We start from the raw sequence: 26,264 nt of genomic DNA on the forward strand, positions 1-26,264 counted from the left end.
TTCCAAAAATTTTTATTGTTTAAAACATTAAACAGAAGGGGGGGGGAGGAGGAGGGGGGAGGCGGAAAGAGATAATAGGGAATTAGGGAACAAGTATCAGTTGACAAGGGATGCAACCCTTGAGTCGTAAACAAAGTCAACATTATAATCTGAAATATAATACAAGGGTATTAACTAAGGCAATGCAGAATAAACCGCATAAAGAGAGAAACAGTATTACAAAAATACACAATAGCAAGTCTGTATAGCAATATAGAGTTTAGATTGTGTAAGGATGAAGTAATAAAGATATTGCAATATAACACTGATGTGTCTTTGGAGAGAAATAAATCAAGTAGGTAGATAGAACTGAACTCTAGCATGGTAATGTTTAAGTGATGGGAGATGGGAAGACTTGGTCCCATTTTTGCCATTTACTAAAAAATGATTTGAACTGGTTGTTAGACAGAGCGAACTTTAGTTCATGGGAGCGATGGCGAGAAACTAATTGTATAATGTCATTAGAGTTAGGAAGTGTAGGCCCTTTCCAGTGGTATGCAATGGAGTTTTTTTGCTACAATGCAAATATGTAAAAATAATGGTTTTAAAGAGGGTTCCCATTCTGCTATGTCTAAGGAAAGAAGTGCAGATTGTGGACTTACAGTCATAGTAGAGCCGACAAGTTTGCTTAGGATAGAAAAAATCTGAGTCCAAAAGGTGTGTGCTTTTGGGCAGCTCCAAAATATGTGAAATATGTCTCCTTTTTGCCCACAGTTTCTCCAACATTGAGCTGAGTTTGACGAGCCAAAGTGGGCCATTCTGGCCGGAGTATAATACCAGCGGGAGGACACTTTGTAATGCGCCTCCTGCAATGGCATGGATAAAGTGGAATTATAGGTTAGAGAAAGGGAGTCTTCCCAATCTTCTATGGAGAATGTGCGATTGAGGCTATGTGCCCACGTAGCGTTTTAAAACGCTCACTAAAAACCGGACTCCTTCCCAGAAATCGCGTGGTTTTTTCCGCGCGATTTCACCACGATTTTATCGCGATTTTGCCTCGATTTTCACGTGCGATATTCAAGCACTTTCCAAGTGATTTGAAGCATCAATTGGAAAGTGATTGACAGGTTGGTCACACTCGTCAAACATAGTGTTTGACAAGTGTGACCAGGTTTTTACTATTGAGGCCGCCTATGCGGCCTCAGTAGTAAAAGATAGAATGTTAAAATGCTAAAAAAAATAAAAAAATCGGGGTATATTTACCTTCCGGCGTCCCGCGATGCATTCCCGGGCCTCAGCGTTCCCAGTAATGCCTTGCGAGACCTGTGATGACGTAGTCTCGCGTTGCTATAGCGATCTCACGAGACCACGTCATTACAGGGCCTTGCCGCAAGGCATTACTGGGAACGCTTAGGCCAGGAATGCAGCGCGGGACGCCGGAAGGTAAATATACCCCGATTTTTTATTTTTTATTCTTTTTTTTACAGGGGTATGGTACCCAGGGCCTGGAGGACAGTCTCCTCTCCTCCACACCGTGGGTACCAACCGCACGAGACGCTTAACTTCCCGCATGGTGGGCATAGCCACATGCGGGAAGTAAGCGGTTCTCATGCATTCCTATGGGTGCGGAATCGCGGCAATTGTTTGCGATTCCGCACAAAAGAATGAGCATGCTGCGATTTTTTCCGCGATGCGATTCCGCCGCGGAAAAAAGCACAGCATGTGCAGAATGCCATAGGAATGCATGGGGGGCGTTCTGTACACGATTTTTAAACGTTTTCGCGCCGAAAATCGCTGCAAAAACGCTTAAAAATTGCTACGTGGGCACACAGCCTGAGAATTTTTTCCCAGTTGATCATGTAAGGGTTTTTTTTTTTTTAAATTGAATCACCATTGAAATTGTCATATAAGAAGCTATGACTCCAAAATCTTGGATGTCTGCAGTTACATAGCAGCTTCAAAGAGGTCTCAGAAAGGGGAGGTTTCTTATTCAAGAACAACCTTAAGTTGTTTTTTAGAATCAGGAAATCCATAAATAGTGACGAGGGGATATTGTACTTATTCTTGAGGGAGCTAAAGCTTAGAAAGTCTTTACCGTTAAAGATATCTCCTAATTTTTTGATATTCAAATCTGCCCAAGTAGGAGGAATAGTATGACCAATTATTGTATAAGATAAAGATAGAGGGATTTCTTGCAAAATTTTTGTCTTTGGAGTTTTATTATCTGATTTTAAGATTTTTAGCCAGGCAGTAGTTATTGTTTGGAAGAAATCGGGCTAATTTTGAACCCTTTAATATTTTTGTTATGTTTCATTAAAAAATGTCTTGAAAGACCATGTAATAAAAAATCTATTTTTATATTGTATCTATGGGAATTCAATCTTAAATGTAGTGGTTGCGTTGTTCTACCCACATATTGTTTTTTACATTCACACTCAATTACATAGATAACAAAATCCATAGTACAACTAAGAAATTGTTTTATAGGAAAAAATTCATTAGTATTATTAGATTTAATGAGTTTTTCTTTATGGGTAATAACATTGCAACATAAACAATTTTCCGTCCACATTTATAGATCCCTTTTATTGGAATATTTATCCCTGGGGTTAATTTATTAGTTTTTAATCAACTGGGAGCTACTAAACTCTTAATAGTGGGTGCCCTTCTAAAAGTAATCCCTGGATTTTGTGGAAGAATTTTTTGAAGAATAGGGTCACTCAATAAAATATGCCAATTATTTTGTAGTATATTACGAATTCTTACATGTTCAGTGCAAAATTGGGTAATAAAATTAACCATGAATTTACTAGCATCAGGTTTTAGTGTTTTCGATCCACTGATAAGAGATTCTTGTGATAAATTAGTACAATTGTTATAGGCTTGTTTAATCAGGTTTATAGGGTATTTTTTATCCTTGAATCTGTTCTTAAGATAACGTAACCACTACATTTAAGATTGAATTCCCATAGATACAATATAAAAAAAGGTTTTTTATGACATGGTCTTTCAAGACATTTTTTAATGAAACATAATAAAAATATTAATGGGTTAAAAATTAGCCCGATTGAACATGTACCTAGTGATATATCTGATAGAGTAGGACAACTAAATAGAAAGGAAATTTTTTGGATCTACAGGTTAAATACCCTGAAACCGCATGGATTGAATGAAATCACTGAAGTATTTTTATAGGATGGTTTTATATTTGTTTTTTTAACTTGCTTTTATACTGGTCATAATTATTTTTGCATTCCTCATATCTTAGTCGTAAATTCTCATATGCGACTTTCTACTTCTAATATATGCTGTCTGTTGCGTTCTGATTTTTTAACCCCTTCACCCCCAAGGGTTGTTTGCACGTTCATGACCGGGCCAATTTTTACAATTCTGACCACTGTACCTTTATGAGGTCATAACTCTGGAACGCTTCCATGGATCCCGGTGATTCTGACATTGTTTTCTCGTGACATATTGTACTTCATGTTAGTGGTAAAATTTCATTCAAATAACTTGCGTTTATTTGTGAGAAAAATGATAATTTGGTGAAAATTTTGAAAATTTCGCAATTTTCCAACTTTGAATTTTTATGCCCTTAAATCACAGAGATACGGCACACAATAAACTTGATAAGTAACATTTCCCACATGTTTACATCAGCACAATTTTGGAACCAAAATTTTTTTTGTTAGGAAGTTATAAGGGTTAAAAGTTGACCAGCGATTTCTCATTTTTACAACACCATTTTATTTTTAGGACCACATCACATTTGAAGCCACTTTGAGGGGTCTATATGATAGAAAATACCCAAAAGTGACACCATTCTAAAAACTGCACCCCTTAAGGTGCTCAAAACCACATTCAAGAAGTTTATTAACCCTTTAGGTGCGTCACAGGAATTTTTTTGAATATTTAAAAAAAAATGAACATCTAACTTTTTTTCATAAAAAAAATAATTCAGGTTCAATTTTTTTTATTTTACCAAGGGTAACAGGAGAAATTGGACTGCAAAAGTTATTGTGCAATTTGTCCTGAGTACACTGATACCTGATATGTGGGGGGGAACGACTGTTTCGGCGCATGGCAGAGCTCAGAATGGAAGGAGCGCCGTTTGACTTTTTCAATGCAAAATTGGCTGGAATTCAGATTGGACGCCATGTCACGTTTGGAGAGTCCCTGATGTACCTAAACAGTGGAAACTCCCTACAAGTGACCCCATTTTGGAAACTAGACCCCCCAAGGAACTTATCTAGATGTGTGGTGAGCACTTTGAACCCCCAAGTGCTTCACAGAAGTTTATAACGCTCGGACGTGAAAATAAAAAAATCATTTTTTTCCACAAAAATGATATTTTTGCCCCCAATTTTTTATTTTCCTAAGGGTAACAGGAGAAATTGGACTGCAAAAGTTATTGTGCAATTTGTCCTGAGTACACTGATACCTGATATGTGGGGGGGAACGACTGTTTCGGCGCATGGCAGAGCTCAGAATGGAAGGAGCGCCGTTTGACTTTTTCAATGCAAAATTGGCTGGAATTCAGATTGGACGCCATGTCACGTTTGGAGAGTCCCTGATGTACCTAAACAGTGGAAACTCCCTACAAGTGACCCCATTTTGGAAACTAGACCCCCCAAGGAACTTATCTAGATGTGTGGTGAGCACTTTGAACCCCCAAGTGCTTCACAGAAGTTTATAACGCTCGGACGTGAAAATAAAAAAATCATTTTTTTCCACAAAAATGATATTTTTGCCCCCAATTTTTTATTTTCCTAAGGGTAACAGGAGAAATTGGACCCCAAAAATTGTTTTGCAATTTGTCCTGAGTAGGCTGATACCCTACATGTGAGGGTAAAACACTGTTTGGGCGCATGGCAGAGCTTGGAAGGGAAGGAGCACCATTTGACTTTTTCAACTCAGAATTGGCTGGAATTGAGATCAGACGCCATTTTGCATTTGGAGAGCACCTGATGTGCCCAAACAGTGGAAACCCCCAATTTTAACTCCAACCCGAACCCCAACACACCCCAAAGGCTGTGTGCACACGCTGCGGATTTTGCTGCGGTTCCGCAGCGGTTTTGGCCGCTGCGGACCCGCAGCAGTTTCTGCTGCGGTGTACAGTACCATGATTCCCTATGAGAATCAAAAACCGCAATGCAGACGGTGCGGAATTTTCCTCGCGGATTATCTGCGGTTTTCAATCCGCAGAAAGAATTGACATGTCAATTCTTTCTGCGGATTCCGCTGCGGTTTGCCATCTTCTCCATTGAGGAGATGAAAAACCGCAGGGCAAAACCGCAGAGCAATCCGCAGGTCTTTTGACCTGCGGTTTCACCTGCGGATTTTACAAAATCCGCGCGGATGAATCCGCACCTAATCCGCAGCGTGTGCACGCAGCCTAACCCTAATCTCAGCCCTAACCCTAGCCCTAACCCTATCCCTAACCCTAACCCTAGCCCTAACCCTAGCCCTAACCCTACCCTAACCCTAGCCCTAACCCTAACCCTAATGGAAAAATGGAAATAGATTTTTTTATTTTATTATTTCTCCCTAACTAAGGGGGTGATAACGGGGGGTTTGATTTACTATTTATGGCGGTTTTTATATTTGGCAGCTGTCGCACGCTAAAAGACGCTTTTTATTGTAAAAATAGTTTTTGCATCACCACATATTGAGAGCTATAATTTTTCCGTATTTTGACACACCAAGTCATGTGAGGTCTTATTTTTTGCGGGACGAGTTGACGTTTTTATCGGTACCATTTTCGGGCACGTGACATTTTTTGATCGCATTTTAATTCCGATTTTTGGGACTCAGAATGAACAAAAACTAGTGTTTCATGAATTTCTTTTGGGGGGGTGCGTTTACACCGTTCCGCGTGCGGTAAAATTGATAAAGCGGTTTTATTCTTCGGGTCAGTACGGTTACAGCGATACCTCATTTAGGTCGTTTTTTTATGTTTTGTCGGTTTTATGCAATGAAAACTATTTTATATAAAAAATAATTATTTTTGCATCGCTTTATTCTGCGAGCTATAACTTTATTTTTTTGCTGATGATGCTGTGTGGTGGCTCGTTTTTTGCGGGACAAGATGACGTTTTCAGCGGTACCATGGATATTTATATGCGTCTTTTTGATCGTGCGTTATTACACTTTTTGTTTGGCGGTATGATAATAAATCATTATTTTTTGCTTCGTTTTTTATTTTTATTTTTTAAGGGGTTCACTAAAGGGGTTAACTAATGGGACAGTTTTATAGGGCGGGTCGTTACGGACGCGGCTATACCTAATATGTGTACTTTTATTGTTTTGTTTTGTTTTTATTTCCAAAAAATGGATTTATTGGGGGAATATTTTTTTTTTTCTTCTAATTTATTTGTCGATTTTTTTTTTATTATTTTAACACTTTTTTTTATTTTTTTTTTAACTTTATTAAATAGTCCCAGGTGGGACATCACTGTCCTGTGACAGATTGCTGATCTGTCACATCACAGATCACTGTGACAGATCAGCGATCTGTCACAGGCAGTGCAGAAGACTTCCTCATGCCTGCGCTTTGCAGGCACTGAGGAAGCCAGCTTCCTGCAGGCCCCCAAAGGCCCCCGTCGCCATCTTGGATTCGGGGGCCTGGAGGAAAGGAGCCCACTGCAGCAGCGCTGCACATTGCGCTGCCGTGGGGGGCTCAGGGAAGCACGGAGGGAGCCCCCTCCCTGCCGATGCTTCCCTTTAACTCCCGGTACACCGCGATCGTGTTTGATCGCGGTGTACAAGGGGTTAACGTGTCGGGGGCGGTCCGTGACCGCCCCTGACACATAGTGCCGGGTGTCAGCTGTGATAATCAGCTGACACCCAGCCGCGATCAGCGGCGCTCACCACGTGGGCGCCGCTGATCGTGGTAGACGTACTGTCCCGTCCATGGGCATAGGGGCCCGGGTCCCATGGACGGGATAGTACGTTGGATGTCAGAAAGGGGTTAATTATCCTATACAAATGTATGCAATTCTATTTGATACTTTCTCGTGTGGTGTTATCAGAAATATATATAGGCTCCGTTCAGATCTGTAACATTATAGAACAGTTTTTTGTAGATGAAATGAAAGAAATATTTTTTTAGAGGAAAAATGCCGTTTTTTTTTCTGATGAATTGGCTCTTGCAAATGATTGCATTTTATCCTTAATGATGAAAAATTGTAGATGATATTTAATAGCGTATGAGTTTATTTGGAAAGTGTCGAGAGGATAGTATGGGGAGCGATCCTGGTTTCCTTTTTTGCAGCGACCCGCTTCCTCTTCTGCAGCGCTGATCTGCTTTCTAGTTGGATCCTTATGTTTGACACCACAGTGAGTGCTGACAATTTGACCAATGCTTAGTATTGATTCCTAATATATATTTCCATTTTGATAATTTGACCAAAGTGTATTGCTGATAATTAATATACATTTTTATTTGATCCCTCCCTTTATAAGCCAAGAATATATTTTCATTTGATCACTTCTTTTACAAACCAAGAATAATTTGACACACACAGAGTTCATTGAATTTTTATATATATATTATCATATTGTTTTTATATGCATGTATATACAGTATACAATTGCTTTTGATATTGGTGATTTCTTGTCTGTGTATAGGATGAGTCTTTCTTGATCCGGTGGAAGAAGGGTTCAGCTGGATTTAATTATAGTCAGATTTATATTCTCTTCTTTGTTAATTTTATTTAGTCTTCTTTTCTTTTCTTTTTTCTTTCAATTTTCACCTAAAATATAATAAAGTGATGTCATTTTAATGATTTTATATATATAATCCTACGTGCTTAAATCAATTTGTCACAGTATGAACTTTGACATTTATGCAAATAGAACATGTGACTGTTTTAGCGCCAATTTTCAAAGGCGGTATGTATTTATTCTCTGGATAACAGCATCTTGTTAATATTTGTCTTCCCCTGAAGAAGTGTTTTTCACTTCGAAACGCGTTGGGATTAAATGGGAATAAAAGATTGATCTTTCAATATAACTGGATTGTCTATTATGTCAAGCAGCGCATGAAAGTCCAAAAAACTAAGTTCCATTAGAAGCGTTATACTGGCGGTCACTTGTCTGACCATTTGGACGTGCAGCAGCTGACGATCTCTATATGCCTGATTTCTCCTTAAGTAGGTGAGTGCTGTGAGTTCATTTTGCCCTACATCACTGAGGCCCGAGGAACTCCCTCTTCTGGTAAGGAAAGGTAGTGAGCCTGATTATCAGACACCTGAGACTAATGATGATGACTGGCTGAGTGGAGTCACAGACTGGATATAAGGCTGCCTACGCCCATTCTGCCCTGCGGGTGATTTCTCTGTGGTATCCTTGGAGTCCAGTCTGAATTCCTGCTCTTCTAAAGCTAAGTTTTCTTCCCTGCTTTTTGCATTTGTGCTTTGCTTTGTTTTTTCTGGATTTCAGCTATTCCCTGCTGGGGTGAGCTGAACTCCTTAGCTCTGTCTTCTGAAAATACCGGAGTGCTCATTTAGTTTTGAAGCCTAGCTGCTTCAGGGTCATTTTCCATATCAGCTTGTTGGCCTATGTTTTGATAGGGTTTTAGCCGATTGCAGACAGCAACCTTCCTCTCCTGTCCTGTTTAGGTTAGCTTGGGCCCCAACGTTTGCTCAGCCTATCTTTCTATCTGTGTGAGTGTTTTTTCATCTTGCTTCACCGTCATTATATGTTGGGGGCTGCCTTTTACTTTGGGGTCTGCTCTGGGGCAGTTTAGATTTCCCTTTCTGTCTTTAGGCTATATAGTTCTCCGGCTGTGATCGAGGGGTCTAGGGCACCGTAGGAACCCCCCACGGCTACTGCTAGTTGTGTTGATAGGTTCAGGGGTCTGCAATCGGATAGTTGCCAACTCCTCTGGTTTTCTGGACGTAGCTTCTATTTTTGTGTCTGCCTCCTACGGTGACTCTATCATAACAGAATCACCCGCCATACCGCAGATCCTAGGGTACTTAATAGCAGGAAAGAATTGTAAAAAAAAAAAAAGTGTGTATATTTTTTTCCTCTATATCTCTGAGGCCGTAGGGGGAATTTTTTTTTTCTCTCAATGGAGATAAAGCAATTGTCTGATCGTGTGGAGCAGCTCGCTGCGGAAGTGCGGGGAATTTCCGCCTACCTTGCTCATTCACATGCTGCTGAACCAAAGATTCTTACACCTGATGTATTTTGTGGTGATCGGTCTAAATTTTTGAATTTCAAAAATAATTGTAAATTATTTTTTGCCTTGAAGCCTAACTCGTCAGGGAGCTCCGCGCAGCAGGTTAAAATTGTCATCTCTTTGCTGCATGGCGATCCCCAGGATTGGGCGTTTTCTTTGAAACCAGATGATCCTATTCTGACTAATGTGAACGCATTTTTTCAAGCCTTGGGTTTGTTGTATGACGAACCTAATGCCATGGATCAGGCTGAAAAGACCCTGTTGGCATTGAACCAGGGTCGAGATTCTGCAGAATTATACTGTCAAAAATTCCCAAAGTGGGCGGTACTTACTACCTGGAATGATAATGCCTTGGCTGCTCTCTTTCGGAAGGGTTTGTCAGAAGCTGTAAAAGATACTATGGTGGGATTTCCTGTTCCCTCTGGTCTTGACGATTCTATGTCATTAGCCATTCAGGTTGATCGGCGTTTGCGCGAACGCAAAACTGCACGAGAGGTGTTGCCACCTGTTGAACAAATGACTGAACCTATGCAATGTGATAGAGTTTTCTCCAGAGAGCAGCGTCAGGAGTTCAGAAGGCGTAATAAGTTGTGTTTTTTCTGTGGAGATGCCTCACATATTATTTCTGTCTGTCCTAAACGAGAGAAACGCTTTGCACACACGTTTTCTGTTGGTGGTGTTCAACCAAAGTTTCTTCTGGCTATTAATCTGATCTGCTCCCTGTCCACATTTTCCGCCAAGGCTTTTGTGGATTCGGGAGCAGCCCTAAACCTGATGGACTTGGATTTTGCTAAACGTTGTGAATTTCCGATGACACCTCTGCGGACGAATATCCCTTTGAGGGGGATTGATGCTACTCCTTTGGCTAAAGATAAACCTCAGTTTTGGACCCAGGTGGTAATGTGGGTCGCCCCAGACCATCAGGAAAATTGCAGATTTTTGGTGTTGCATAATCTGCATGATACCATTGTTCTGGGGTTTCCCTGGTTACAAATTCATAATCCAGTTTTGGATTGGAAATCTGTGTCTGTGGTGAGTTGGGGTTGTCGGTGTGCCTTTAGTGAGGCTCCGGTGTTTTCCACCTCTCCTCAGTCACATGATGTTCCTGATTATTTGGCGGACTTTTATGATGTATTTAGTGAGAATGAGTCTGCGTCTCTGCCTCCTCATAGGAGTTATGACTGTGCAATTGAACTGATCCCGGGGTGTAAATTTCCCAAGGGTCAGCTCTTCAATTTATCTGTACCCGAGCACGAGGCTATGCGATCCTATATTAAGGAGGCGTTGGAGAAGGGTCACATTAGACAATCCTCGTCACCCTTAGGTGCCGGTTTTTTTTTTGTAGCCAAAAAGGATGGATCATTAAGACCTTGTATTGATTATCGTGCCCTCAACAAGATTACTGTTAAATATCAGTATCCGTTACCCCTGATTTTGGATCTATTCTCTAGAGTTAAAGGTGCTTGCTGGTTTACCAAGCTTGACCTCAGGGGGCGTATAATCTTATTCGCATTAAGCATGGGGATGAATGGAAGACGGCGTTTAATACTCCGGAGGGACATTTTGAGTACCTGGTGATGCCTTTTGGGCTCACTAATGCCCCTTCTGTCTTCCAGTGCTTCATGAACGATATTTTCCGAGATTTTGTGGATAAATTTTTGATTATCTATCTGGATGATATTTTGATCTTCTCCAAGGATTGGGATTCTCATGTGGAACATATTCGGACTGTGTTCCGGATCTTGAGGGAGAATTCCCTGTATGTCAAGGGATCTAAATGCCTTTTTGGAGTACAGAGGATTTCTTTTTTGGGATTTATTTTGTCTCCGTCAACTATTGAAATGGACCCGGCCAAGGTACAGGCCATTTACGATTGGGTTCAGCCCACTTCGTTGAAGGCCCTCCAGAAGTTTTTGGGTTTTGCTAATTTTTATCGGAAATTTATAGCAAAATTTTCTAGTATTGCCAAGCCATTGACTGATTTGACTAAGAAGGGTGCTGATGTGTTAAATTGGTCTCTGGAGGCTGTTTCTTCCTTTCAGGAGCTGAAGCGAAGATTCACCTCCGCCCCGGTTTTGCGGCAACCTGATGTCTCACTTCCGTTCCAGGTAGAGGTGGATGCTTCTGAGATTGGTGCAGGAGCTGTTTTGTCCCAAAAGGATCCTGTAACATCTAAAATGAATCCCTGTGCTTTCTTTTCCCGAAAGTTCTCTCCATCTGAACGTAACTATGATGTGGGGAATTGGGAACTGTTGGCCATGAAATGGGCATTTGAGGAGTGGAGACATTGGTTGGAGGGAGCTAAGCATCAAGTCGTGGTCCTCACCGACCACAAGAATTTGATTTATCTAGAGTCGGCTAAGCGCTTGAACCCTAGACAGGCTAGGTGGGCCTTGTTTTTTTACACGTTTTGATTTTGTGGTTTCTTTTCTTCCTGGAACTAAGAATGTCAAGGCAGACGCACTCTCTAGGAGTTTCTTTGCTGATTCTCCTGTGGTGACCAAGCCTGCTACCATCTTAGGCGAAGGGGTAGTTCTTTCTGCCATCTCGCCCGATGTGAGACGTGCTCTGGAAGAGTTCCATAATAGTATACACTAGATGGTTGAGACAAGAGCGCAATAGGGTCTTATCCGGGTAAAATGTATAAATTATAGGAGTAATTATACTCACCTTTTAAGAAAAAAAGTAAAGCCTGTATAATATGTCAGCCTGCTGCACGTCCAACGGCCCACAGCGGAACCGCAACAAAGTTACTTAGGAATAAATTCATGGACTTTGAGTGCGCTGCCAGACAAATTTCATGATCACACAATAATAATAATAATAAATTTTATTTTTATAGCGCCGACATATTCCGCAGCACTTTACATTTCAGAGGGGATTTGTACAGACAATAGACATTACAGCATAACAATAATCACATACAGTAGATTATAACAAATACCAAGAGGAAAGAGGGCCCTGCTCGCAAGCTTACAGTCTATGAGGAAAGAGGGAGACACGAAAGGTGGGTGGTAACAGATACCCTGATTGTATGGACCAGTCATAATGTTAAGTGTGTAACAGTACAGACACAGAGGGCTAATGGAGGCATAAAGCATGTGGGAACATGATGCGGGGAACCTGGTTATGGTAAAACTTTTGGCTCTGCCACACAGGGATAGATTAGGTTAATGTGTTGGGGTGGTAGGCCAGTCTGAATAAATGCGTTTTCAGGACACGCTTAAAATTGTGGGGATTGGGGACTAATCGTATTGACCTGGGAAGTGCATTCCAAAGAATTGGCGCGGCACGTGTAAAGTCTTGGAGACGGGAGTGGGAGGTTCTGACTATTGAGGATGCTAATCTCAGGTCATCAGCAGAACGGAGGGCGCGGGTAGGGTGGTATACTGAAACAAGGGAGGAGATGTAGGGTGGTGCTGAGCCATGGAGGGCTTTGTGAGTGAGGGTAATAAGTTTATACTGAATTCTGGAGTGGATGGGTAGCCAGTGTAATGACTGGCACAAGGTAGAGGCATCGGTGTAACGATTGGTGAGGAATATGATCCTGGCTGCAGCATTCAAGACAGATTGGAGGGGGAGAGTTTGGTAAGAGGGAGACCGATTAGAAGAGAGTTACAATAGTCGAGACGAGAATGAATAAGAGAAACAGTAAGAGTTTTTGCAGAGTCAAAGGTAAGAAAAGGTCGAATTCTAGAAATGTTATTGAGGTGCAGATGACAAGAGCGAGCCAGTGATCGAATGTGGGGGGCAAAGGAAAGCTCGGAATCAAGTATGACCCCAAGACAGCGGGCCTGTTGCTGGGGAGTAATAGTGGAACCACACACAGAAATGGCAATGTCGGGTATAGGTACATTAGTAGAGGGAGGAAACACCAGGAGTTCAGTCTTTGACAGGTTCAGTTTCAGATATAGTGAGGACATGATATTAGACACAGCGTTTAGACAATCGCCGGTGTTTTCTAGAAAGGCTGGAGTGATGTCAGGAGAAGAAGCGTATAATTGGGTGTCATCAGCATAGAGATGGTACTGGAAATCAAATCTACTGATTGTTTGACCAATAGGGGCAGTGTACAAGGAGAAGAGGAGGGGACCTAGAACCGATCCTTGGGGGACCCCAACAGTAAGGGGAAGATGAGAGGAGGAGGAACTGGCAAAAGATACAGTAAAGGAGCGGTCGGAGAGATAGGAGGAGAACCAGGAGAGAACGGTATCCTTGAGGCCAATGGAACGGAGCATAGTGAGGAGGAGCTGATGATCCACAGTGTCGAATGCTGCAGAGAGATCCAAGAGAACTAGCATGGAGTAGTGACCATTTGATTTAGCTGTTAGCAGATCATTAGAGACTTTAGTGAGGGCAGTTTCAGTGGAGTGTAAAGAGCGGAAACCGGATTGGAGAGGGTCGAGAAGAGAGTTTTCTGTTTTGTAACACAAGGTTACAAAAGTTAACCCTTTAATCCCTACGCGTTTCGAAGCATAACACTTCTTCTTCAGGGGTTGACACATGAATACAAAGAGCTGTCATAGCATTTATACATCCTGAATTCAAATTTGGCGCCATGAAAGACACGAGGTGCGCCGCAAAGGTAAAAGATCACAGTAGTATATCAAAGTTAACTGTTCTATAAAACATAAAATCAGTTATATATTTATTATATTTTACAGATGAAAAAGAATGGGGAAAGAGGAAAAAGGAAAAAATGTGAATATGAGAAAGAAAAACGGGAATCGTAGTGCGACAAACATGCCTCTGCACCAGGGAAAGTGCTCGGATTAGAAGCAGAAAAGAAAAAAGAACCAAAAAGAAGAAAGAAATGTATCTCCGAAATAAATGAATAAAGTGTATATTAATATGTGTATGGAAGTGATGTGTTATTAAAAAAAGTTTTATATGAATAAAAAGTGTGTGAGATGTTGAATAAATGATTAAGTAATTGGAGTGTTCAGGTTAATTTCCTATGAGTTCCAAAGGAAATCAGTGGCGCAACTCAATGAGTGAGGATGCACTCAAAAGAGATCCCACAAAAAATCACGGGATCGATCACCAGTAAGGGCGGAAGATAATATAATAATGTAGACTTAATATTCATATTAAAAATAAAATATATATTTAATTTGTTAAAAATATGTTAAAAATAGGGAGACATTAAGAGCATGGAGGATTATGAAAGAGAAATAACAAGGAATCAAGTTAACCCATGGGTAAAAAAGGAAAAAGAGTGAAAAGAAATATGTCTCTGTGCATACAAAAACGAAAAAACGCATTAGTTATTTAATTCCCAAGAAAAAATGAAGATACAAAATTTTAGAAAAATTAATCAGTTAACCAGGAAAAAATTATCAGAAACGAAAAATTATATTAGTAATACGAAGAATATATGGATAAAATTAACCCATTGTGTTTAATAACATATACATGAAAATTTATTTAAAAATAGATGTAAAAATATATAATTCAAAAGGCGCAATACGATCCGAAATATTGGAAGCGTAAAGGTGTGGATTATTAAAAACATGTTTAACCCATTGTATTGATGTGGAAATGAAGAAAAGAACCTGAATATTAGTGGGGGACCACAATTAATAGACAGTAAAAAAAGTAAAAAAAAGGGGGGGGGTGGGGGAAATTTGTATGCGATAAAAAACATTGAAAAAGGGGAATATATCTGAATGCATATATAATCCTGAACGATTTTTATTATAGTGAGATATATGTAAAAATAAGCATTTTTTAATATTGTGAAATATATGTAAAAATGAGAATCAATTTTTATATTAAAAAATATTTTTGAGAATCCGGAGTACTTTAAGTATATAAACCGGACTAACAGGAATAAATTGATAAAAACCATAAGGAAAATTAACCCATTGTGTCTCATATGAGGAAAGAAGAACCTAGTGGAATAGAAGGGGAAAGAGAAGAAAAGAAAATACAACTGAATGCAACAATGTACGGGGAGACCACTAACAAAATTGTATAGTGAAAGTACTCATAAAAATACTGGACAATAAAATAGATAAATTAACCCATTAATAAGGTTTACAGATAACAAGATAGCGAGAATATTAAAGAAACACTTCAGAAATTTCATTTAACCCGTTGGGTTTCAGAGTATTCAACCTATATATCCAAAAGATTTCCTTTCTATTTAGTTGCCCCATCCTATCTGGATGGTTAATGGGAATCTGTTCAATAGGGCTAATCCTTAATCCTTGAGGGTTCTTATCATGTTTGATCGCAAAATGTCTGGACAGACCATGCAGTAAAAAACCTTTATTAATGTTATACCTATGGGAATTTATTCTAAGATGTAGCGGTTGTGTGGTTCTGCCGACATATTGTCTCCCACAGTCACACTCAATTAAATAAATCACATATTCCGAAGTATAATTAAGAAATTCCCGGATGGGAAAAGATTCATTCGTAGTGGTTGATCTAAACCATTTAGTTCTATGTGTTATATTAACGCAACAGGCGCAATTTTTCTTCCCACATCGGAAGATGCCCTTTGGTGGACTGTTGGTTGTTACTAGGGTTTTTTTCTCATTTTTTAACCGACTGGGAGCTACAAGATTTTTAATATTAGGAGCCCTCCTAAAGGTAATCCTCAGATTATTAGGGAGAACTTTTTGCAGAAGTGGGTCATTAAGCAAGATGTGCCAGTTCTTACAAAGAACTTTCCTTATTTCTTTGTTCTCCATGAAAAATTGTGTTATAAAGTTGGTAGTGAATTTATTATCATCAGTTTTGGCTTTTTTTATTCCATTAACCAGGGAATTCTGGGGTATATTTAAACATTTATTATAAGCACTTATGATTAAATTCTCAGGATATTCCTTTTTATTAAATCTATTCATCAGGATTTTCGCTTGATTTTTATAGTCCTCTAAATTTGAACAATTTTTCCTTATCCTTCGATACTGGTTCTCGGGAATATTCCTGAGCCACTTTCCATAATGACCACTGTTAAAAGGTATATAACTATTAATATCAACATTCTTAAAAAACGTTTTTGTTAAAATACAATTGTCCTTAATGAAAATTGTAAGATCTAAGAAGTTGATTTCATTATTATCAGATATTGATGAAAAAGACAAACCCCAGTTATTCATGTTTAGGTCATGAATAAAATTAAAAATATCATTATTGGAGTTATCCCATATGAAAAATAGGTCATCGATAAATCTTTTGTATAGGACAACATTATTAAACCATTTGGATTTAAAAATATGAAACTCCTCAAAGATACCCATGAAAATATTTGCATAGGTTGGTGCGACCTTAGAGCCCATCGCAGTCCCGAGCTGTTGGTGATACAGACAACCCTCAAAAGTGAAATAATTGTTTTTTAAAATGAATTCCATACCTTTTAAAATAAACTTTTTTGTTCTTTGGTTAGTCTCTTGTCCCCTATTAAAATTTTGTTAAAACAAGCCAAACCCAAGGTGTGTGAAATATTGGAGTAAAGTGATGATACATCCATACATAAAAATATATAATTCGGTTTCCATTTGATATCATGTAGATAATGTATTAGATTAGTAGAGTCTTTAATGAAACTTTTCAATGATGGAACATGCGTAACCATGATCCTATCTATAAAATGGGACAGGTTACTAGTAACTGAATCAATACCAGATATAATGGGTCTCCCTGGTGGATTTTTTAGATTCTTGTGAATCTTGGGTAAATGATAAAAGAATTGTGTACGGGACTGAGCATCTTTTAAAAATTTATATTCATTTTTGTTAAAAATATTATTCTCTTTTCCTTCCTGAATTAATTTATCATAATTAGTTTTAACATTAGGAATGGCTACAAAAGAGGTTTTTTTATAATATTTGGTATCAGACAGAATTTTGTAAGCCTCATTGCAGTAGTCTGACCTATTCTGCACAACAATACCACCACCCTTAGGCCTCTTTCACACTTCAGTTTTTTGCATCAGTTATAATCCGCCAAAAAGGCGGACAAGCGGATCCGTCCTAAACTGATGCGAACGGATGGCACAGGATCCGTTTTCAGACGGATCCTGAAAATGAAGAGATTTAAAGGAATCGCTGGCCGGGGAGAGAGAGAGAGAGAGAGAGAGAGAGAGAGAGCATTTTTTTTATTTTTGTCCGGCACCCAGAAAGAATTTCGGGTTAAATGAGTGTCTGGAGGATCCGCCAGAGAAAAAAACGTTACAAGCTCCGTTCTGAAATCTTTGAGGATGGTGACGGACAGCAACTTTTGGCGGATCCTCACAAAAAACGGATGCAACGGACAGCAATCCGTCACAATCCGCCATTAATGCAAGTCAATGGGAAAAAAACGGATCCTCAAAAAAAAATTGAGGATCCGTTTTTTTTCAAAACCTGGCGGATTGTGACTGATTGTAAAAAACGGAAGTGTGAAAGAGGCCTTATCAGCTGAACGGATTACTATATCAGAGTTGGATTTTAGGGATTTTAATGCTGATTTTTCACCTTTAGTTAAATTATGCTTGGATTTTATGGAATTTAATTCCTTAAATTCCTTCTGAACAATGTCATTAAATACATTAAGATGATGACCCCTGCTTTCAATTGGATAAAACTTGGATTTAATAGGTACATCCAAGTGAAAATCATCCTGATGTATATTTCCGTTATCAGATGGATCAATATCAGTATTTACTGAGACAGGATTCAATTCCTTCATTAAAAAATGTCTTTTCAGCGTTAATTTCCTAATGAAAATTTGCAAATCAAGGAACAGGTTAAAATCATTTGTTCTATGTGTGGGACAGAAAGTCAGTCCCTTGGATAAGACACTGGTTTCTTCTTTTGTTAAAATATAGGAAGATAAATTAAAAATATTGTTATTACCGTCATCTGAAATTAAACCACTTTTTCTCCTTTTTAGATTTTTGTTTTCCCTTTCTTTTTTTCTCCCCCCTCTGGTTCCTCTATAGGATTTTTTCTTTTTCCATTTTTTGATGGGAAATAGTTCTTTATTTCTGTATTTTTCAAGATTCGGGGTAAAAAAGGTACCGTAGCATTATTATCTAAATTGGTATTGTCAATGAGAACTGTTTCACTAGCTGGAGTGCTGGAAATATCATTATCATTAACAGAGAAATCGAACAGAGATTTTTGTGTATTCTCTGGAAATTCAATTAAAGAAGGTGACGGAATGGCTACAGGAACAGGGGTAATGATCTCACTAAAATCAGTGATAGGATTTGCAGAATCGATGAGATTTTTAATCCCATTAAATTCTTTCATCTGTTTTTTGATGCTATCTAGTTGCTTTATAGCATCAATCAAAGGTGCTGTCATCTTAGTAATTTTTAACTGTGGAGGTTTTGAAAAAATGTTGCTATTGGTTCCCCCACTGGTTTGTTCTTGTACTGGGGTTAATCCATTAGTCTTCAGAACCGGTAATTTAGTGCTATGGTTAATATCACTGATCTTTACAGAAGCATTTAATTCATTCATATCACTACCCACATTAGTTTCGTTATTATTAATTGCTACAATATTAGTTTGGTTTGTATTAACTTTACAACTTGTGTTTTTATTCTTATTTTTGTTATCATTAAAAATCCTATAGTCTTCCCTATCTCTTTGTAATTTCTTAGATTTTTTTAAAATCGTCTCATGCTCAACTTGCATGATGTGCGTTATTACATTTGAATTAATTTTTTTATACTCTGGATGTTTAATAAAAGGAACCAATTCTTTGGAAAAATTCAACACTTTAACTGCTGCCATTTCAGCCAGTTTGGATCTTTTTTTATATAATAATAGTATCATTTTATGCATACATATGTCCAAACTCTTATCCCATTCTTGAGTAAAGTCTGAGTCCATGGGAAAAGGAGAATCGAAGACTAACCTTAGTCCACGTGGGCAAATGTTCTCCTCCAAATAGATGGATAAAAACCGGGCATCCAAGCTATAATGTAATTCTTCTTTCATAGTCTCTTTGAAGTTCGTAAAAATTTTTCGGAACAACTTCGTCTCTTCATCCTTAAATGCATCTGGAGTTTCATCATTGTGAGCTGTATATCCAATGTTACCGATGGTCTGTAGGATTAACCGTTCCCTTGATGAAAGCCTATTTTGGAAGTATTCCATCCTTTTCCACTGAAGCGAACCCTCTGCTGCTCAATCAACCAGGACACCGGCCGTACTTTCCAGGAACCGCCAGAGAAATTCAGTAATAGTATACACTAGATGGTTGAGACAAGAGCGCAATAGGGTCTTATCCGGGTAAAATGTATAAATAATAGGAGTAATTATACTCACCTTTTAAGAAAAAAAGTAAAGCCTGTATAATATGTCAGCCTGCTGCACGTCCAACGGCCCACAGTGGAACCGCAACAAAGTTACTTAGGAATAAATTCATGGACTTTGAGTGCGCTGCCAGACAAATTTCATGATCACACAAGGTTACAAAAGTTAACCCTTTAATCCCTACATTTTTTCTTTCTGATATTCACATTTTTTCCTTTTTCCTCTTTCCCCATTCTTTTTCATCTGTAAAATATAATAAATATATAACTGATTTTATGTTTTATAGAACAGTTAACTTTGATATACTACTGTGATCTTTGACCTTTGCGGCGCACCTCGTGTCTTTCATGGCGCCAAATTTGAACTCAGGATGTATAAATGCTATGACAGCTCTTTGTATTCATGTGTCAACCCCTGAAGAAGAAGTGTTATGCTTCGAAACGTGTAGGGATTAAAGGGTTAACTTTTGTAACCTTGTGTGATCATGAAATTTGTCTGGCAGCGCACTCAAAGTCCATGAATTTATTCCTAAGTAACCTGGAAGAGTTCCAGGAAGACAAGCCTGAGCGTTGTCCCAGTGGAAAGTTGTATGTTCCTGACCAGTGGAAGAAGAGAGTGATGTCTGAAGTTCATTGCTCTGCTTTGGCTGGTCATCCAGGTATTTTTGGTACTAGAGATCTTGTGAGTCGGTCTTTTTGGTGGCCCTCCTTGTCTCGTGATGTCAGGAATTTTGTGCAGTCCTGTGGGACGTGCTCCCGGTCTAAATCATGCTCCCGCTCTAGTGGGTTGTTGATGCCTTTGCCGGTCCCCAAGAGGCCATGGACCCATATTTCAATGGATTTCATCTCTGATATGCCTGTCTCTCAAAGGATGACTGTTATTTGGGTGATTTGTGATAGGTTCTCTAAGATGGTTCATCTTGTACCACTCCCTAAGTTGCCGTCTTTCTCTGAGTTGGTGCCCCTGTTTTTGCAACAGGTGGTTCGCTTGCACGGGATTCCTGAGAACATTGTGTCTGACAGAGGAGTTCAGTTTGTGTCTAGATTTTGGAGAACTTTCTGTTCCAAGCTGGGAATTCAGTTGTCCTTCTCCTCTGCTTTTCACCCTCAGACCAATGGGCAGACAGAGAGAACAAACCAGACCTTGGAGTCATATTTGAGATGTTTTATTTCCACTGATCAGGATGATTGGGTTTCATTTTTACCCTTGGCCGAATTTGCTTTAAATAATAGAGGTAGTTCTGCCACTTTGATGTCACCTTTTTTTGTAACTTTGGGTTTCATCCTCGATTTTCTTCAGGGCAGGTGGAGCCGTCTGCCTGCCCAGGTGTTGACACTGTGGTGGAGAGAATGCACCAGATCTGGGACCAAGTGGTGGATAAGTTATCTCTCTCCCAGGAAAAGGCCCAGCGGTTTTCCAACCGACATAGGACCATTGGTCCCCAGTTTAAGGTTGTTGATATGGTGTGGTTATCATCAAAAAATATTGCTATGAAGGTGGCTTCTCCTAAGTTTAAGCCTAGATTTATTGGACCTTACAAGATTTTGGAGATTATTAATCCAGTCTCTTTTCGTTTGGCTCTTCCTGTCACATTTAAAATCCATAATGTGTTCCATAAGTCTTTGTTGAAGAGGTTTGTGTCTTTAAAAAATAACCAGACTCGGAAAGATCTAACAGAAGGAATGGCAACTTCCGTCTTGTTCGTGTTACGGGTAACGGATGCACACCTTCTGTCTGCGGCCACCACACTGCTTCTTCCTGCCTGTTGGTGTGATATGCCTCCTTCCCCAGGCGTGCTGCTGTCCTCGCTCTGAATGTCCTCTTGGAAGGTTGGGTCAGTCACTATGTCATCCACCACCTCGTCTTCCACATCCGCAATCTGCTCCTCCTCCTGACTTTCCGGCAATTGTGTCTCATCATTGTCCACCTCAGGTGACCGTGGCTGCTCAAAGATTTGTGCATCGCTACATGGAGTATCATCTTGCCCCACTTCAAGTGGAGCGGGCGAGAGGAACGAATCTACAAATGGATAACTGAACAGCTATTTGTAGTATCCGAGTGTGGTATCAGTTAACTCAGGGCACTCGGCATGGTGGCAGGAAGGAGGATCAGGGTGAGTAATATCTGGTCCACACTCACGGCTACTCAGACTTGACCATGTGGAAGACATGGTGGTGGTGGCTAAGTGACTGGAAGCATTATCCGCTATCCAACCAACAACCGTTTCACACTGCTCTGGATTCAATAGTGGTGTGGTGCAGTCCCCTAGAAACTGGGACAGGAAAGTCGAGCATGAAGATGTGGGTCTTTGCTGTGGCCCATTTTCAGCTTGGCCACGGCCTCGGCCTCTGCATTCACCATCAGCATCACATCCACTTCCTTGTCCCTTGCCTTGCCCATTTTAAACGGACTACTGAAATATTTGAAAAGCTCAATACAAATGGATTTCTTTGGAGAAAAATTGGATGTGATAAGTATGCCTGCAAACCAAAGAATTTTCCACCACAGATACACCAGGCCTCAGCCTGAGATAACAGACTATTATTTTTTTGGGGGGGTTTGTGTTATTTTTAGAAAACACTATATAATGAGTAGAACAAGGCAAGCAGACAGAACTATGCAACGTATGCCTGCGACGCAAAGGTTTTTGCACCACAGAAAAAACAGGCCTCAGCCTGAGATAACAGACTGTACAAATTTTTTTTTATTTTTTGGATATAAAAGACTGCTGGATATAACGACTGACAGCCAGGCCAAAAAAGGAAACCGACGTAAACTGGCCAAACTTTGAGCACACACAGATATGAGCTGCACGGAGATACCACAGCAAAAAATGTGTGGCCTGTATGGTTTTTTTTGCATAAATACTGCTTTATTTAACCAAAACTGACAGCCAGGCAAAAAAGAGAAAAAAGCCTTAAACTGGCCAAACTTTCAGCATGCAGAGATATGATATATGCAATGATCTATATATACACATACAGTGCCTGCAGGCCTTGCACTGATGTGTATACAGTCAAGTACACTACCCTGCCTGCCTAACACTGGAACCTATATACTCAGGATTTAGTCCTTAGAAGGACTGTTGGTTTAGCTGGATGTGAGTATTTAGGAGGGTAGACCCCACACTAAATAAGAAATCCCCAATTATTACCCTATCAAAGCAGCCACTCCCCCTACACTCTCTCAATCAGTAGCTGAATGTGCCGAGCAGGGCGGCGTCTGGTCTCTTATACCCCTGTGCGGCTAGCCAATCACTGCACGACCACAACAAAGATGGCTGTGGCGTTTTTATAGCCTGGCAGACAATCCCTGCAGCGTGATTGGGTCTCTAAAGTCCGCCAAAAATGCTGGGTGGAGACCCGAGTTCCCGCCGAGTAATCCCGGAAATTCTCGTTGCTCGCCGAGTACACCGAGCACAGTGATACTCGGGCAACTACCGAGTAGTGGCGAGCACATTCGCTCATCACTAGTGATAACCTTTATCCAGCAGTGGGTGCACCAAATCCCACAAAATTTCCCCACTCACTCCCAGGGCAGGAGGACACTCAGGGGGTTCAATCCTGGTGTCAGCAAACTTTTTGTTGAAGTGTTCGATGACAGGTCCAACTTTGAACAGACGGCTAAACTTGGGGGTCATCTCATGCGGGACACTGTGCATTATCGGTATAAAGCAGGAATTTGTGGATGGCCTCAAAACACGTCCAGGCCATGACCCTCCGGAACACTGGAGTGTTATATAAAATATCAACACTCCAATATTGCCAAAGTTCTGGCTTCTTCAGGATCCCCATGTGGAGGACCAGGCCCCAAAACTGCATCATTTCAACTGTGTCTAAAGGAGACCAGTCAGAATATGATGAACAGGGGTTTTGCGCCAAAAATTGATGAGCATACAAATTAGTTCGCTCCACCATGAGGTTAATAAAATCCTCAGAGAAAAAGACTTTGAAAAAGTCCATTTCTGTGAGGCCGGTGGTGTCAAACTTGATTCCGGATTCTGCCACAAAATCAGGAATCAGTGGCTCGTGATTTTTGGGGGGCGAGGTCCATACAGGGTCCACAATGGTGTGTGCTGGTTCAGGTTCTGCAATGGCGGATGGTGCCTCATCTTCTGTCCTGGGGAGTCTGCGTGGCAATTCCGCAGGAGGGAGAGGATGACGATGAAGAATCAGAAAAGTATAAAAATGTGGGATCCTCTCCCTCGCAATCTGTGTCGGAGGCAAGGAAAGAATATACCTGCTCCAATGAATAGCGCTGTTGGGACGAACGTGACGAGTGGGACATTTTGTTGTGAACATGGTGCTTGGGTGTACTTTATTGATAACTATGTGTATGTGTGGGGGGGGCTTTTGTTATGAATGGGTCACCGAGGAGAAAAAAAACAAAACAAGCTAAGTCACAGAAAACCAGAGAGGTTGGTAACTATGCAGATTGCAGATCCCTGATCCTAACCACACAACTAGCAGCAGCCGTGGAGCATACCTACGATGATCCTAGACGCTTCGTCACAGCCGGAGAACTACATAAGCCTGAACAAGAAAAGGGGAACACTAACTGCCCCAGAGCAGACCCCAAAGGAAAGACAGCCCCCACACATGTATTGACGGTGAAACAAGATGAAAGCACAAACACAGGCAGGAAAATAGGCTGAGCAAATGATGGGGCCCAAACTAACTAGAAAGGATAGGAAAGGAAAGACACTGTCTGCAATCTGCAAAAAACCCTACAAAAATAATGTCCAACGCTTCAGAAAAATTAACCCTGAAGTCACTAGACTTCTCCCACTATATCAGCACTCTGAAATATTCTGAGACAGAGCAAAAAGAGGCCAATCTAATAAGGGACAAAAAGAAAATTGACTTTAGATGACTGGAACAGAGCTGAAAACCAAGACCTGACAAGCTAGAAGGAATCATCAGCACCAGAATAGGGAGTCGGCTGTCTTAAATCCAGTCTGAGATTCCTGAGGTCCAATCGTCATCCTCATTATCAGGTGGCAGATCTCTACTGATTAAATCAGCCTCACTACCTTCTGTTACCACCAGAGGGAACCTGGCAGGAGAACTCACAATTGGTGGACCAGAAAATGAACTCACAACAGGCTAGTGATTGGTGCAAACTATCCTGAAAAGAAAAGGATAAAAGATAAAAAGCAAATAGGGAGAAAAAATACCTGTGAAAGAAAAGTCTAAAACAGCAGGCCCTAGCTCTGATAAGTAAACTGCGTAATTTATCAAAGTTTGGCGGCTGCTGGGTGTGTGCACGGGTGTGGTGCAAGGGGGGGTGAAAAAAAGAAATCGGCAGGCACAAGCTCTGATAAGTGAACTGCGTCACTTATCAAACTTTGGCAGCTGTGGGATGTGTGTACAGAGTTGGCGCAAAGGGGGCTGAGTAAAAAAAAAGCGAGCACAAGTGTTGATCGGTGAACTGCATCACCAATTAACGCTCGGTGGCTGCTAAATGTACGCACAAAGGTGGCGCAAAGGGGGGTGGAGGGGGGTAAAGAGAGGAGGTAGGGGGAAGGGGGGATGAGGGGATTGGGGGACACGAAGATAGATTGGGGAGGGATCAGGTAACACAGTTGTAGGGTCTCTTTTTACTTTCTTTCTCCTGTCTTCTTTCTTCAGCAGGGATTGTGGTGCTACAGGTTGCTGTGGCACCACAATACCCAGCATAGGAGGAGCTCTTATCTGATGACAATGTTATAACGATATATAAAATCCACTCACCTGTTATGATAGAGTCACCGTAGGAGGCAGACACAAAAATAGAAGCTACGTCCAGAAAACCAGAGGAGTTGGCAACTATCCGATTGCAGACCCCTGAACCTATCAACACAACTAGCAGTAGCCGTGGGGGGTACCTACGGTGCCCTAGACCCCTCGAACACAGCCGGAGAACTATATAGCCTAAAGATAGAAAGGGAAATCTAAACTGCCCCAGAGCAGACCCCAAAGTAAAAGGCAGCCCCCAACATATAATGACGGTGAAGCAAGATGAAAAAACACTGACAGATAGAAATATACGCTTAGCAAACGTTGGGGCCCAATCTAATCTAAACAGGAAAGGAAAGGAAAGCTGCTGTCTGCAATCGGCAAAAAACCCTATCAAAAACATAGGCCAGCAAGCTGAAATGGAAAAAGACCCTGAAGCAACTAAGCTTCAAAACTAAATCAGCACTCTGGTATTTTCAGGAGACAGAGCTAAGGAGTTCAGCTCACCCCAGAAGGGAATGGCTGAAATCCAGAAAAAACAAAGCAAGGCACAAATGCAAAAAGCAAGGAAGAAAACAGCTTTAGCAGAGCAGGAATTCAGACTGGACTCCAAGGATACCACAGAGAAATCACCCGCAGGGAGAATGGGCATAGGCAGCCTTATATCCAGTCTGTGACTCCACTCAGCCAGTCATCATCATTAATCTCAGGTGTCTGATAATCAGACACACTACCTCTCCTTACCAGAAGAGGGAGTTCCTCGGGCCTCAGTGATGAAGGGGAAAATGAACTCACAACAGTACCTCCCCCTTGAGGAGGGGTCACCGAACCCTCAACCACGCCACCAGGGCGATCAGGGTGTGCCTGATGAAAGGCACGCACCAATCTTTTGGCATGAACATCAGAGGCAGAGACCCAGGAATTATCCTCCTGACCATAACCCTTCCACTTAACCAAATACTGGAGTCTCCGTCTAGCCAGACGAGAATCCAGTACTTTCTCTACCTCATATTCAATGTTACCTTCAACCAATACAGGGTCTGGAGGTGCCACTCCCGGAACAACAGGTTCAACAAACCTCTTCAACAAAGACTTATGAAACACATTATGGATTTTAAA

The 26,264-nt window shown here is 40.7% G+C and overlaps 1 protein-coding gene across 1 annotated transcript in view; it reads right to left on the reverse strand.

The window, feature by feature from the left end:
* Positions 1-7,546: 7,546 nt before the first annotated feature.
* The window catches only part of LOC141078576 (man(5)GlcNAc(2)-PP-dolichol translocation protein RFT1-like), a 63,848-nt gene continuing 45,130 nt past the window's right edge, over positions 7,547-26,264 (reverse strand). Inside the window, exons 6-7 of the mRNA XM_073565203.1 lie at positions 19,028-19,364; positions 7,547-7,733 (exon numbers count right to left, since the gene is read on the reverse strand). Coding sequence (XP_073421304.1) covers positions 19,300-19,364 — 65 coding nt within the window. The 3' untranslated portion in view covers positions 7,547-7,733; positions 19,028-19,299. The remainder of the gene's footprint in view (positions 7,734-19,027; positions 19,365-26,264) is intronic.

This window comes from Dendrobates tinctorius, unplaced genomic scaffold, assembly GCF_039654945.1.
Source record: "Dendrobates tinctorius isolate UK_male_01 unplaced genomic scaffold, ASM3965494v1 ptg000581l, whole genome shotgun sequence".
NCBI classification, from domain to species: Eukaryota; Metazoa; Chordata; class Amphibia; order Anura; family Dendrobatidae; genus Dendrobates; species Dendrobates tinctorius.